General features: G+C 39.9%; 1 protein-coding gene across 2 annotated transcripts; it reads right to left on the bottom strand.

Moving 5' to 3' along the window:
• Positions 1-572: 572 nt before the first annotated feature.
• yif1b (Yip1 interacting factor homolog B) lies at positions 573-5,247 on the bottom strand. Of its 2 annotated transcripts, none has more exons than XM_079166806.1 (8): positions 5,100-5,247; positions 3,750-3,846; positions 3,384-3,513; positions 3,131-3,235; positions 2,726-2,862; positions 2,474-2,629; positions 2,168-2,261; positions 573-1,838 (listed from the first exon to the last, which is right to left on the bottom strand). In XM_079166806.1, exons 1-8 carry the CDS (start codon positions 5,134-5,136, stop codon positions 1,683-1,685), a joined length of 912 nt encoding a protein of 303 aa, XP_079022932.1. In that variant the 5' UTR covers positions 5,137-5,247; the 3' UTR covers positions 573-1,682. The 2 variants fall into 2 exon arrangements, with proteins under 2 accessions (XP_079022932.1, XP_079022933.1); XM_079166807.1 differs by having other exon boundaries at positions 5,115-5,179.
• Positions 5,248-16,456: the final 11,209 nt, after the last annotated feature.

Genomic DNA, 16,456 nt, shown 5'->3' with positions numbered 1-16,456 from the left:
CTTCAATACTGGCTTGCAGGTTATTATGTAATTTGAATGTTTCTTTTTTATAACCACAGGTCAACTATAAAAACAGTCTAACTTCCAACAGGGTTTGGTTATTTCCTGGATTATTTGATTTCCTAGTGGACTCAGTTAAATTGAGTATCTTTTAGTAACATCTTGATTTTGTAGTGTAACAGCAGGCCTGATAGCCACATCAAAAGTCTGAACATCAAGCTTAAAGTTACCTTCTTTACCCAACATAAGTGGTCGAGTGCTTTTATTGTAATGCAAATTTAGCTGCAATAGCTTCTGTGGTAAATAAATAAACTAGCTCATAAAACCCAACCTGCTCCTCAGCAGCTCCATCAGCCCGACGTTATATAACAGCGGTTATATCACCCTGATGGCTTTATTCAAAAGGTCGTCTGCTTTCAGCCTACTTTGACTTTGAGGAAAGGGATTGTTAATGATTAATCACCTGCTACGTATCGAATGAGTCACAGTACAGTGGGTCAATGCACACACAGTCGGTCATTTGTAATGAATCCTATTTAAATGAGCACTCTGTCAAAAATAATTGGAAAAGGTTTTATTGGCACCTCAGTGGACTGAGAAAAGTGTTCATCAATAATTATACGTTTTGGGGAAAATGCTAAAATCCTGAATTTTGAATAGCGTCCTGAATTCATTTAAATGTGATTCCTACCCTGGTTTGAGCTGACATGGGCAACATTAAAAAAAAAACTGACGACATTAGATGATTTACAAGTACATTAAAGCACAAAAAGGTATTTCTGCCATATATTTCACATATCTCAGAGACAAACCATCTCTCTCCTTTCTTTACATCTTTCAATATGAAAAGCTCTAAATTATTTACTCTGTTTTTAAAAGGGTATCAAAGTTAGCTCAACATTTAATTGCGAGGTCTACACACACCCTCATGTCGTGGCTTACAAAACAGTTGATGTTTTCTATTCAAGAATTGTCAGGCAGCAAAGCTCATACAGGTATCAGAGCTCATACAAAACGATGAAACAGATAAAACTGAGTGGTTACTACAACCACACACCGGTTAGATGACCTTCTTTCCACATCCAATAATGACAGAATGGGTATTTCTCTCAGCCAGGAAGTAAACATTTGTCAAAATTATGATATTTTAAACCTGGATTTGACTTCCTTCTTGTCCCTAAATGGACGGTTTGTATGAGGTCAGTGTGCTTTCTTTAGCTGGCTCAGAAAAATCGCATGAAATAGACCAGAGAAATAATGTGATAATACTTTTGCTATACACAAACATATTTAAATATTACTAAAAAACATAATTAACAAATAATTACAAAGCATAGAAAAGCCACTTACTCTTGATACACATGGACATGACATGAAAAAAGACAAAAAACAGGCAATGCTAATGACACAGGGCTGTGCTGTGAGAGAAAAGGCAGTAGTGCCTCACTTCCTCTCCTAATCGTCTCGTAGCATGTGTTGATTTGCTCCATGCATACACGGTGGGAGTCTTGTGAGTGTGTAAGTCTGTCTCAATGTCTGGGAGGTGGTGGGATATTTTCCAGACCGCTGTGGCTGTTATGCGTTTCATACCAAGTCCAGCTTCTTTGATGCGTGCGTTTCCTTGAGTGTTTCAGGTGGCATTCGGACAGTTCATCTACACGATGTGTGTGTGTGTGGAGGTTTTATCTGATGAGGTGGTAGGTGAGCCAGTACATGAAGATGGGTTGTGCTGCTGCTATAGACATGGTGAGGTACATCCTCAGCTGGTTTCTGGTTCCTCTCACCAGTCTCCCCTCGGCCGCGGCGTCAGACAACAGCTTCAGACGCAGGGTTCTGATCTGAGGAGGGACGACAATAAAATATTCATCCACCATTAAACAAACACGTGTGTCAGCTGAGACGACCACATGACTTGTGACATGCGGTCAAATACAACAGCCTTGCCATAACATAGCAAATAACAAATAAGATAGCAATATGAAGGTCTAATGTGTACATTCATGTGGTTGGTTCGATTGACATCAGTTCTATGTATATGTACAGATACAGGGAATCTAATATATGTGTGTGTGTGTGTGTGTGTGGTAGACATCTGTCCCTAATTATTGTAAACAGACATATGTCGAGTTAGATCATTCATTTAAAACTAGTAGATGCTGCTACTCACCATAAAAACAAAGATGGCGGCGCAGCACCACAGTAGAGAGAGATAGTACGCTGGCCTCCCAAACAACAGGCCTGCTACTACGCCGATGATCATCCTGAGGAAACAGAGAGAAGAGACGCATTAACATTCACAGGTTAGGTATAATATCCACAGAGCCTTAAGTGTTGAACTAAATGTACAAGAGGTTTTGTTCTTAGCATCGTTTAAGGGGGAAAATTAGCCATTAACATCTGAGCAAAATAAAGAAATACAACTGTTGAGAGGCAGCAGAGGGTGAGTTGGTGATGAAAAAGACGCTGTGCATACCCAACATATTTATAGCCGGAAAAGGCCAGCAGGTCGATGGTCGTGAGGTCAGTGTTAGCGGTCACGAGGTAGAGCGACAGCAGGACCGCCAGGACCTCCATGACCAGCCACACAAAGGCCGAGCTGGCCTGAACTCCCAGCAGCTCTGGAGAAAACCTGAAGGGTGCACGATAAGACAGTTTAGATTTATACAGTGTGAACTCTACAGTAGACTCGAGTTGTAGTGTGTTGTCAATGTGATGTGTGATGTACCTGTTCTGTGTGCCGAGGGCCAGTCCGGCCACCAGGACGTATGTGATGAAGCCCATGGCGGGAATGTAGAGATCAGGAGCGTTCACATCAAAGCGTGGAGCCACAGGAGTGTCCTGCTGGTAGCTCACCTCCCAGTTCTACAACACACAAACACACACGTGATCACACACTTACAACTCGCTAAATCCTTACTGACATTTTGGGCTGAAAACATGGGAGTGTTGTAGCATAGATTCCTGTAACGATTCATACATTTAAACTGCAACAGGCAGAACTAGAATTAGGTATTTTGTGTCAACCTGGAGAATATAAGGAAAGCCGCACAAGCACAGGATTACCTCTTACTGGTGCAAAGTGGCATATAATACAGAATAATGTATATTTAGTAGGTGTAAACAGACTTACCTTGTGCATGTAAGGGAAAACTAGAAGGCCCAGCTTCTTCCCAACGTACACTGTATCCACAGCAAAGTAATATTTCATCTTAGAAATTGGGATGAACCTGTCCAGCTGAAACAAGCAAGCACACAGACGCACTATTCAGCCTGCTTTTGCCTCGACCTGCTGTATTAACAGGCTTTTGATTCCATTGTGAGGGAGCTCTTTTGCATCATTTCTGGTAAGCAATAATATAAAATAGTATTGACTCTAGTCTTACGTTCTTGTCCACCATTTCCCTTCCCTGGGATGCCAGTGAGCTTCCATATGCCAAGGCCAGGTTAGACATGGGGTCTGACAGCATGGACTGGCCAGTAAATCCTGCTGCTTGAGGCCCGGCCTGCTGGTTACTGCCAACATATCACAAGAGAATAACGGCTTAAAGTAAATGATACATAAAATAAATACATGCATATGGTCAAATCTATTGTGAGGGGACGATACAAAGCCTGGTTTTTCCTTGATGTAATATAGTGCAAAAACATAGTAACAAAGTGCAATAAGAGGATATATATATATATATATATATATATATATCCAGAACAGTTCCTATCCAGCCTAACTTCAGCCTTGCTCCAACCTGTACCCCGTCTGTAGTCCATGTGCTGCTCCACTCGTATCCTCAAACAGCTGGCTGCCTTCTAAACCGTCCGCGGAACTGTTCCTTAGACGCATATTAGGCTCTGGATGAAAAGAGAGAGAGAGAGAGATGTGTGAAACAAAGGAAGAGATCTGAACCTCTCAAAATCACTTACAATCTTAGGGGTTGAAAAAAACTTTGGTAAAGCAAGCAAATGCAGGGCAGCCACAACTACAGGAAACCTGAGTAACCAGCATGCATCAGTTTGAGTGAAGAAGAGACTTTTCTAAACTTATCCTCACCCTTTTCTGTTGTTTAAGTGATAGAAATCACATAGTCTTTTTAGACAACAAACATGGGTGTGTCTCGTCAGTGAGCATCTTCAGTGGTAAAAATCATGTAGCACATTTAGCAATAAAGTTAAAGTGTATTGCTAAATTGACTTTAGAATCCTGTCCCCTCAAAACACAAGTCAACAACAGAGTTTGTGTACTAGTTCTGTTATAACTGTTCACCCAATCCCAGTGTGAATGCTTTGTGCAGGAGAAAGAGCTATTTAAATCAATTCCCTGAGGGAGTAATAACCTCATCACAAGAGCAGATTACATCACCTCCAAAGAGCCACAAACCGGTTCACTTTCAACCTCCTTTCCCTGTCATCCCTAATGGCAAAGAATAAATGAGGTCCCAACACAGAGCAGCCGACATCTTTAAGCATACTAAAAATATTTAAACCTGACAAACAGTCAGTCAACATTGGTCTGCTGGGCTTGTTTACATTTGATGACATTCCTGCTTATGGATCTGAGTCAATAATAAACACAAGCCCCACAATCTAACCTAGATTGAACACTGCATGCTAGCTAACGTTGGCTAGCATGCTTTAAATAGTCTGTGAACACTAAAAATATCCCACAGTCAGCTCCACGCAGACGGGACATAAATGACATGTAACACTACAGAGTGACCCCGGGTCAGCGCGAGGTACTAACGTTGCCGTTAGCAAGCCTAGCCGGTGTAACATAACAGTTAGGTAATTTAGCTAGTTGCATTTCAACTCGCTTATGTTTATTAAAGGTTTGTGGGCAAGCTATCGGCTACCAATTCCCCTTTATTTAGCTAATAATGTCTTCCGCATTACCTATACCACTATAGTGTGGTGAACCCACGGTTAATGTTTAGTGTCTGTGCTTTTGAAAGTTGTTTAACGTCAGCTAACGGTTAGCCGTTAGCCCCAACCGGCTCAGTTCCGTTTACGTTGGATTCCAAAAAGCTAGCAAGTACAGAATGTGCACATGCAGCTGGTAGCTTATATTAACGGCTGATTTGATTGATAAACCCACGTACGTAACTTACGCTGTCTGAACCCACTTTGAGTCGGTGTATAATCCATTTGGACAAACGTGATGGTAGCAGTAGCCAGTAGTCAGTTCACCAACTCCACCGAGATGCAGTTGCTACTAGTTAGCAAGCTACACGGGAGAGTTGAGTTGGAGCGAGTCATTCATACATTTTACACGGAAGTAAACGCTTTTTTCTTCTTTGTTAGTTTTAATGACTGGATACAAACCAACGTGAAAGGTGAACACCACCACCTAGTGTATTGAATCGGCATAGGTTAAATAATCTGTGTGAACGACTAAAAATGTACTTTTTTCTTAGTAAACATGTAAAGAGAGAAGCATTTCGGACACTGAGTGAAGGCATCAAACTGACAACAAAGCACGTGGTTTCACGGATGCCTTTTTCCTGAGAAGTCATGGAGAAGAGGTCTTCAGGTTCATGTTTAAAGGAACAGGTAAATCTACTTATTGGATGAACAATAATAAAATAGATAATTACTAGAAATCTTTAATGAGCAATAAAGAGTAAATGATCTCAAAGTTACATGACATTTTTTTTGCTAATAATGACTTTGGCAGTGTAATCTCATGTGTTTGAGAGCAGAACTATTTAATCTCTTGTCCCATTGCCAGGAGGGGGCACTAGCTTCAGATCTGGAGTGGTGGGTGATCTTCTACCTGCACTGATTTACATAGTAGAGTTTGTGGATGAGGGCAGTGGTGGTGAAGAGTCTTGTCTCAAAGTGCCTTGAATTGTCATTAAATAGTCTTTCGCTGTCGATGCTTTCAGCAGAGAAAAGCCCTCCACGTTCACGTCTCAAGTAGATGTGCGGAACACAAGTAAATATCATCTTCTCTACTTTTTCTTGACTGAGATCAATGGTACTTGGCTAAAGCTGCTGTGTTTTGCTAGGATCCCAAATTGCGTTTTCAACCTCCCCGTGTGCCCTTTAAACTAAAGCTCATAGTTAAAGATTTGTTGGTCAACAGTAAAACCTCCTTGCATAGACTTTCAACAGGTATGGATTCAGAGGGAATTTTTCAAAAAATGTCTGTCTCACAATTTCCATTCCATAGGATCTCGAACATTTGCTGTGTTTAGTTAGTGGGGAAACCCCCAACAATGGGTCGAGGATCATCCCTCTTTGTGCCCATGAGTAACACTGTTGCGTCTGGCTGGTTTGGTGGTGTGCGTGACATGCAGGTGCGGTATAGGAGCAACTGTGTTTTCCTATATGTCCCTGACAGTATTGGAAGAACAGCCAGCTACATTTGGAGCACCTGGGCCTAGTGCTCCCATAGGATTTAAAAACCTATCTCCCAGCTTTGCTCTAGTTATCTCTCATTTGGTCTCGGCCCAGCTGGCGAATGAATGCTTTTATTTTGTTTGGCTTTACAACACCTTACACAGCAAAATCACAGAAGTTACTGACGCACTCTAGATTTGCAGACATTCCTTTAGTTTTCTTTATGACATTAATCATATTTAATAGGCCGCTGTCTATTGGCCTAGGAGCCGACTTATGACAATATGCACTTAACCTTTAGTATCATTTTGAAAGCAGGACTTTACCTTTTATATAATTGATCACTTTCGTTGTATTGTTTTACTGAGGTAAATGATCCGAGTCTTCTACCACTGTTTTCATGAGGCAGTACATATAGTGCATTAAGGCCTGTAAAATGGAGGATTACGTTATTCTATGATATATCACTGGCTTCAGTACTACTGAAAACATCTTTCTTTTATTACATTTTTTCCAAATTGTTATCAGCTTTGTTCCCTCTTTTTCCACATTGGACATCTGCAATAGATAAAAGAAATGTCTGACACCATGACGACGGATGTTAAACATGGAGATTGATATGAACTGCGACTGGAAGATCATTTGTCACCATAGAAGACAATACTGACGATAGCAGACTCGTACTCTGCAGTGACTGGGGATTTCCACTCACAACCTTTCTTTGAAATGGGAGCAGCCACATTCCATTATTCATCAGTAACTGTAAATCTCTGCGCTGATGGGAAGTAATTCCTGGTTATTATTCGAGGGTGGAGTCAAAACAATTAAAAAAAATTTTTTTTATAAGAGTGAAGTCACACTGGCAGTTCTGTGAGGATGTATTTAGGCACACCTGTGCTTTGAGCTCAATGTTAATGCAATGATTTATTTCCCTGGTGGTTCTTGTCAACAAAACAAAGATTTGGGAATCCAGGTGACTAATCGACACACTGCCAACAAACCAAAACATTAAATATCCGATTTTAAACAATAAGAAACTGTTTGCTCTGAATACTGTATCTGAACAAAGATAAGAGTTTAGAGGAATGCTGCAGTCTTTGCCGCTGCTGAATATGGTAATTTTACCCGGCAATGTGGTTATTATAAAATATCTGGGAACAACATTAAAATCATTGCGTCGTCATGTTTCCATCCAATTGTCAAGCAAACTTTTTAAATTATGAAAATAAATAAATGTTTATATCAACTGGAATTACTGGAATTTTCCCACACCTTGCTCGTTTCCAGTACAATGGTTTCTTCACAGCAGTAGCCTGTTTTACTTTCTGTTTCTCTAGAATGTGGTTAGACTTGAGTGCTGGCTTTAAAACAAAGTGGGAAAGGGAAGAGGTATTATACCGCATGCAACTTCAAAAAGCGTTCAGTTCTCTTTAAAACTAGTAATCAAGTGCCTGCAGACATATTGGGTTTACTTTGAGGTCTGATATAGGCAACTTAAAGCTGCAATAATCAATATTTTTTATAAACAATGGAATAAATGACTTGTCGTAGTGATGAACCTACAGATAATTATCACCCGACTCTGCAGTTCCCTTCAGCTCGACGGAGCATTTTAGCTTTCAATGTTTTGGTTTTGCAGCCTACAACTCATGTTTTCAGTGAATATGCTCTGATAAAATTCCCCGTACCTGCACAAAATGAGATTTAAGCTGCTAAAGATTCAGGTATTTCCCTGGAAAAATTGGAGACCAAACCAGAGGTAATAAATGAGAGAATATTGGACTTACATTTGTAACATTGACAGAAACACGACTCCAAATGAACGCTAATGCCTCTCCATGTCTTTTCGATGTGTAAATGGACAATCAATTAATACATTTTTAGAGCATCATTCGTTCATTATACTCAACCCGTTCTCACTTCAAAGATGTCAAGTAGTGCAGCTCGGACATTTAGTGTGTGATTCAACGCTCCCACCTGTAACACAGTTTAAAGAGCGAGATAGTCCACACAGGGCCGGTGGGACAAACAAAACGCGTCTCTCGTCCAGGAGACCCATGTTTGTTTCCTTTGCAAAAGTAAATGTCGACATTTTGTCACGTCAGCAGTAGACGTCAACCACGCTAAACCTAACTAAGAGGTCTTGCATGTATCTAGTGTAAAGGGACACCCTGTCAAAACTGACGCTAGAGGGGTACGCAAAGCGACATAGTTTGAAACCTAATGCTGTGCCTAGAGTTACAGTTTCTGAATAATTTCCCTGGAATTTTGTATACATCTGAAGATTTTTTGTTCATTTTTTTTTGTGTGTGTTCCCAAACCAGATTTGTGCTCAGTGAAAGCAGGCAAAGATCAGGTTTTTAAAGTTGGACATCTGTTAGTAATTGTGTGTGTGTGTGTAATTTGTCTTTGTGGCTACCTACGATGACATCGACGTTTTATGCAGATGGTTAGTGGATGTGTGTAAAGAATTGTACACAAAGCGGTCACAGAAACACTGCAGGCAAGTTTCCCTCGACAGTACTCCTGTGTCGTAAACAGACTGTTCATGTTGAAACTGTGGTGGGATAGTGGTCAAACAAATGTGACAAAATAAAAAATACTGCCAATTATCTGTCTCAGTCATTGCTCAGGTTTCTCTTTTGTTCAAAATCACTTTGTGTCTCACTCTGCTGACAGCTGGACTCTCTGGCCCTCCGGTAAATTTCTCCATCTCACCACAAAATGGACTATACTGTGCATAAAGGAGCCTCACATGCACATCCTTACACTTGAATGGGGCAGACAAATGTACAGTCATTTTCTCTCTTACTTGTAACACACGCACATACACTAAGGCCACAACGGGGACTATGTTTTCTCATGCAGTAGTAATTGTTCCACAGGCCTCAGAGGAGGTCAACAATGGAGGTTTACAGCAAACAGCTTGGTGTGCTGTGAATTGTGCTTGGGGTGGATCTGTCTTTGGAAATTACATTCAGCAACCCATAGTGCTCAATTCAAGCATAGACGAGCACAGAAAAAATATATATACAGTATGTGTGACTGGCTGTATTTGAGCAATAATGCATTTTTTCTTTTTTTTCCAAATGTTCTGATGCCATTTGTAACAACAAGGAAATGCACTTTAAGCACAGAACAGCATCCGGAACAGTTAAGTGGTATAGTTGGTTTGGTTTCGTACATTTTGAGACTGAAAGTAGGCTCATTTTCCATCCATGTGTTTTAATGTGAATTTCAAATTTGCGCATAAAGTCAAAAAGGTGAAAAATAAATAAAAGCAGATCTTGATGGAGGGATTTTAAGATGGTTTCTTAATTCACACTATAGTTCCCCTCACCCATCACATACAAATTCATACCATGAGCCATATGGATAATGTAGGTTAAGTAGAAGTAGCTGGATGCATCTTTAAAACGACTACATTCAAAATCCATTCAATATAGTGAAATAGCAAATGATCTATTAATTACGATAACGCCCTGAGATGGATGCAAGTAAGACAAAGATGGAGAAACTTACACAAAGAAAATGTTCATGTAAATTTCCAGATGGAGATGAATAATTCAAGGTTTGCTAAGTTCAATTAAAAGAAAGTGGTAGTAGATGTACAGGGTACCAGTGTCAAAAGAGCATCAATAATTCTGCAGGGTTGGCCTGGCATGCTACAAGCTCAAGTTTGCCTCTGCCCCCCAACATACACATCCATACAGAGAGAGAGAGAGAGATGAGCTGAGTGAATATACTCTTCCATGAAGCATGAAAAGCATTCATTGTGTCATCAAGTAGCACATCCGCAACCGCACTCATCCAGTGAAGCACAGCAGTGCCGTTTCAGAGACCTTCCTCGTGCTCTCGTTTTTTCCTCTTCTCCTTTGCTTTACTTTTACGCACTCAGGCTGGCAGCCATCGATCCAGGTTTAATGGAGTTCTCACTGATGGCAGCACAGGTAAGGGAGTGGAAATATATTCATCTGGTTATTTAAGTTCTTGCTTCAAAGACTTCGAGGCAATACAATCCAAGTGTGTTTTTAGTATTTTACTAAGAAGTACTGTTCTGCATTATAGTACTAGTTACAGTTTTTGGAGGGCAGTCAGTGTGGCATTATTGTTTTTACTGTAAGTAAACCATCAAATCAAGCTCAGCAAAGGAAAGCTTTGGCTTTGTTTCTATGATTAGAAGTTGGAGTTCAAAGGTCACTTCCGTCCTGTTCTCGCGATAGCGATATCTCGGGATTTAATTAATCACTCGGGTCATGTCCGACAAAACATTATGTGTTGGAGGAAGTGAATACAAGAGAAGACACGATGCAAATGCTACAGGGTCCCTCTCTCTATCAGCCACAAAATAAACAATGACTTGAGTGAAACGTAGCTTCACACGTTGAGTCACAGGAACTTTAGAAAAGGTTTTGTACATTTAAGTACACATTACATGGCAGATATACAATTTTAGACAGTAGTAGTGCACACATTCAGAGATGAAGCAGACCGCAAAGTAGCTTCTCCAAAATAATACTTGCACTTTATTTAAACAACTGAAGCTGCTCCATCGCTGTCTTCCTGTCATTTGAACAACTTTCTGAGTAGAGTGAAGCATCCGTCATCTATAAACACGTGTAGTCCATTGACATTCAAATTTCGGTTACAGTTTTCTTCTTCTGTTAAATTAGCATTTTGAAGTCTAACAAAGAAAACTATACCCATGAGGCTCCCATTTATTTACTCAAACTAAATATTGCATCTCTGGCTCCTTTATTTCTCACAGCATCATTTTCTGCAGCTACATTGAGTATCATTTTAAGGATTTGTCTGCCAGTGTAAAAAAGCAATTAAGGGGCTTCGGATTTTTCAAAGCATGCATTATACATTTTTTTTTCATTTTGTATGTCAGCGCTCATATGACATTTTTTGTATAAATGGGGGAAATAAATCCCCAAGAAACTGTAATCGTCCTCTATATGAAAAGAATTTAATAGTTAAACTGATTCCCTTCTGTGTTTGTTTCCTTCTATAACCGTCACTGCAGCAGTCTCAACCACTCTCTTGCTCTTTATCGTGGTAAAACATTTGTGTCCTGATTTCTCTGCGTCTCCTCTGACCTGTGATGTTGAGCTTCATCTAGCCTGAGGGCATTATGTTATAACCGAGGTCTCTTTGTCAAGTATAGAGCATTGCAGCCTATGGATATGTTTTCAAAGTAATTACTGTAGCTTTCAAGTGCAAGCACAGTGAACATACGTCCTATTTTTTACTGCATTGAGTCTGCTTTACTTTGTTGCTCGATTCACAAGAGGAAGCTTTTTCTTTTCCTGTCAGAGAAAAATATGGTTCGTGGTTTAGTTTATTATAGCTCTGTCTTTACATGAGCAACGTTTTAATTGAATGGAACGTTAATGTCAAACATGAAACAAATAAAATGTTGAATGCATTTGTGTATGACGGAAGCAAAGAAGGGATTACTTCATGAAGCAAAATTAAGTGGACTACAATGCAATCATGTATACATAAACATACATGCACACACACGCATATATATATATATATATAGTATTCTAGATTATTAAAATGACAGCGATTCAGATGATATTCAACAGCTTGAGCTTTAACATAAACATGTTTGCCACTAAAGTGCATCATTAGAGACGTTAATAGCAAACAGGAACGTAGAAGATGGTTTTAAAACCTGACACATGCAGCAGTCCTGTTGTGCAGAAAATGGAGCCCATTTCCTGCTGTGTACCCTGTCCCGCTGTGCTGATGTGATGGAAAATCTCCTATCAGCTAAAAAGTACTAAATCAGCTAACTCACTGGCACACACTAGTAACGGTAAAAGATGTTGCCGTTTTCTCAAAGCTGTTCTACATTTGGCTTCTGAATTATACTTTAAAACTGGATTTCTGTTTAATTATTGCCCGCACGAAAATGTCCCATTTTCTGGTTTCTGGATTGAGCAGCATTCCCCTTTACGTACGTCCCTGAATGTTGTCACTGAGCCTGTCAACTGCAGACGTGAACCCTGTCCAACTGAAGGACTTTGATGGAAAGCCTCATCTGATAGCCATCTGTTCTCAGATAGTTAATCAGGTGTGCTCAATGTGTGGTCCTTAATCACCCTATGCTAACTGTCTCTGCACACTCTGCAGTCAACGCCTCAATGCTCTTACTAAAGAGAACCATGCACTTACAAAACTTTGTCTCCCAGAAATTGGGAAAAAAAGGCAGCTTTCTTTGCAGCTGAAAGGCTCAAGCGTCACTGAAATGCATCATGGGCCTGATAATAAACTTTGTTTGCATGCAGCAGCAGAACAAAATCAGCATATTGGCAATAAACTCATGAGTCCGCTACCTTTAGAAGCCTCATTCTTACACCTGGAGGGGAACATCAATAAATGTCAGAGAGCTTTATGAAAACAACTGATCTGTTTGTATGTCATGTCAATCATCAAACAGATGGTGTTTCTGTTTCAATCACTGATGTCATGTCCTTGAGCAAGACACGGCGCTCAAACAGGGACCGGTGGCTGACCTTGTGCTGGTGACTTGGCTCTCTCTCTTTCTATCCTATACCTCTTTTCTTTCTGGGAGTGAATGTTTGATTGAACTTAATTAAGTCGTGTCTATCAAAGTGTGTGTGTGATGGAGAGTTAGGTCAGATTACCATCTGCTAAAGAGTTAATCAGGTACGTCAGAGGGGCATCTCTTTGACACATACAGGAGATCTGATCCGTCATTAGCAGCTCCTGCTTTCAGTTAATCCAAAAAAGGCTGTTTGTATTAGACAATTATAGGTTTTCTTTTATTTCTAGGCAATACGAACACTGTGGGCACAACTTATAACTTGTGCTTCTCTATCTGTGTGTTGCAGATGCAGTAAAGTTACCGTACAATGTACGGCAGTTTCCTAAGATTGTTTTTGTACGTGACTGCATGGCGACCTAGGAATACAGAAATTCCACCTAACCTCTTTTTGTAACTGCTAAATAATAAATTAGTTTTGGCTGTCATGCTGTGTGAACATGGAGCAATTCAAAATGCCAAAATACTCTAAAAGAAACAGAATTTACTTACATCTACAAACTCAGGCCATGCTGCTTGAATATACTTTCTCGTAACACACACACACACACACACACACACACACACAGTACTGATATCAGCAAAATGACGCTTTAGTAAGAAAGTCTGATGTTCAGGACCATTAAAAACAACTGGAGTCCAGAAGCAGCTGGACTAGCCAGGTCATGCATTCCCTCAATACCCGGACTTTCAATTAATCACTGTACGGCACTGTGTGCAGTTGGATGACAATGAAGTCTCTCGTATCGTATCTTGTCTTATACCAGTGTATAGCACATCATTTTGCTCCAAAACTAATGTTATGACCTACTTCCACACCTTCTTGTCCCCTTGTGTCTGCTTCTCTTATATTGCAGGGGTCATTTTGTGCAGTACAAATACAGGAGTCATCCAAGGTGGAGGGATGTCCATGTTTTTAACTATGCATAACTTCATGTGGGGAAATGTGAAAGGCTCTTCACAGTGTCAGATCTGGTATTATTCCAGCATAGAGAGTTGCGGTAGCCTGTGGTGATGAGCAGAGGTTCTGACTCTGCTAAACACATAAAGCATACAGGCAGATGAGTCACTCATGACACGCACAGTATAAGCTGTAATACTGCTTTATTCATTCAGCGTGGATGGCATGTCAGATTAGACACATACTCACACGTCAGACATGTATGTGTGTGGAAACTGCACTTTTGTCATGTGAATGAGTCAATTGTCAACCCACGCTTCACCCCAGGGATTAGTCTGTTGCTTTATGTTATTGTCTAGAGAAACGTTATATTCAATTTGAATACATTTGTACTTGAACCATTTTTATGAACGACGGTGGATATATTACATTATTTTATAATATATTGACATTTCACTGTTGATTTAATAAACCAGTACGTTCAGAAAGAAACAGAAAAATCTGACTTAAATGTCATTTTCTTGTCCATCTTAGAAATAATATTTTCCTTTTATGGTAGAATTTCAAGGCTTATATTAATTTATCTTGCCACGAGCCTGTCCAACCTGCAACCTCATTACATAAAAGTGTATTTTGTGAGTAAAAGCTTATTTCTATGGTGCTTTTGATCACGTTACATAAGCTTTAAATTTGAAATTCAGCAAACGGGTCATTGTTTTTCTGGGATACCGTGGCAGTTAAGTATAATTTCAAATGCAATGGCAGATATAAATGTTTTATTTTTTTATGAAAGGATAGGATAATCTCTCTCTCACACATCATATTTAATTTATATTGCATTGTATTACATTACAACGTGGCTTGACACGACCCCCAGAAACATTCTTGGTTAACTGTAGTACAGCATATTGAGAAAAAGTAATTTATCACATCCTATGCCCATGTGAGCGGTCTTTCCTGCCTTTGTTGGTGGGTTTCTTTACCGCAGTGTAAAATCATTGGCTAAAATGTGTATCGTGTCACCAGCGTACATGTACACATAAAAACATGGTTAGAAAAATATGGGTTAAAATGATGTTTTCGTTAGGGCTCCTCCATTGTCGTGGTTGCAATAATAACCACTAGATTAAGTCAGCCAATGATCATGGTCAGGCTAAAACAAAAAAGCAATGTTGACTGATGAGACTAACAACTGACTCCTGTGTGGAATATGTTTGTTGAGCCATCCGACTCATTCCTGCTTAGAATGTGTCACTCTGTAACCCAGGCGCCGTTGTTTCTGGACCCAGGACCTATGACCGATTAGATAATTAAAAATTATAACATGTTGACCGAGCGCTTGTATTTTATCCGGCGCAGCTTTTCCAGACTTCGCGGCACTCGTTCAGCGGTCCAGGAAACACACCGACCAATTACATGTGTTGTAAATCATCTCACGTGATGCTACTCAGCCAATCAAACATGTGTATTCCGATAAGCATCGCGGCTTGAGTGAGATGCAAACAGACGGGAGAGACTGGACGAGACGACCTAACAGTGGGAATAGTACGTGAGTCAGAACAGTTATTTCACATGGCGTTCTCCAAATAGAGAAAAGTGGACAGTGAAACCAGAGCCAATGGACGGACTCGTATCTTCATTCTTCCCACGGGCAGTTTAAAACCAGTTTGTCTCATGTGTTCAGAGACCGTGACGATTATTAAAAGCGGTAATGTGAAGCGCCACTACGAGACAAAGCACAAATCTTTTGCGCAAACGTTTCCACTCACATCTGAAATGAAGGCACAGAAAATAAACCCAAGAGCCCAGTATGATCAGAATCCTAACGCATTAATTCAACAATGATGTTAACAGAGAGAAATAGAGCTGAAACAAGTGGTTTAGTAACCACAGATACAACGGTAGTCCCTGCTCACACATCTTTCTTATTAGAAGATGAGAATAATATCATATCGTGGCTTTTTTGGTTGACATCACTTTACACCTAAATTAACTGAATTTAAAGCTGCAGGACAATTCAGTTAAATTCATTTGAAGTACTTTATTTTAAGATAAACAAGATAAACATTGAAAAGCTTTCTGTCATGTAATCCTTTATTTTTAAATCCAGCCGCCCTTATAGTAATTGAAATAAGAGGACATTTATTTATACTTAGAGTATTTATTATTTATAATTCAGCCAGTTCAATTTGAAATCTGACAATAAATATTGAGATATTATTCTATTCTTTATTTGACTTGACAGTCAGTTGTTGACTACACACAGACATTGATGCAACTGTTGGCTAATTCAATATACATGGGACTAAATCATAGCCCAAGTTATTATTATTATTATTACATTATTGTGATGTTCCGGACCTCAGCATGAGGAAATTCTCTCTATCTGGACCTCGTTGAAAATGAATTGAATACCCCTGCTCTATAATGTCACCTCATTTCCTCGTTTACTCCGGTCATAATTCCTATGGCCAATAGAGGGCTTAGTCATTACGTACACAGTCTTAACAACAGCCAGAAACGAACCATGGGACATTACGATAACGTGGCATGCACCTTAGACCACCAGTGCACAGGCATGCACGAGTTACATTCAGTCAGACTTCCCAAAACAGTCAAATGTCTGTATGTGATGAAAGATC

The sequence above is a fragment of the Pholis gunnellus genome (assembly GCF_910591455.1).
Source record: "Pholis gunnellus genome assembly, chromosome: 9".
NCBI lineage: Eukaryota > Metazoa > Chordata > Actinopteri > Perciformes > Pholidae > Pholis > Pholis gunnellus.
This window is presented reverse-complemented; position numbering and strand designations above follow the sequence as displayed.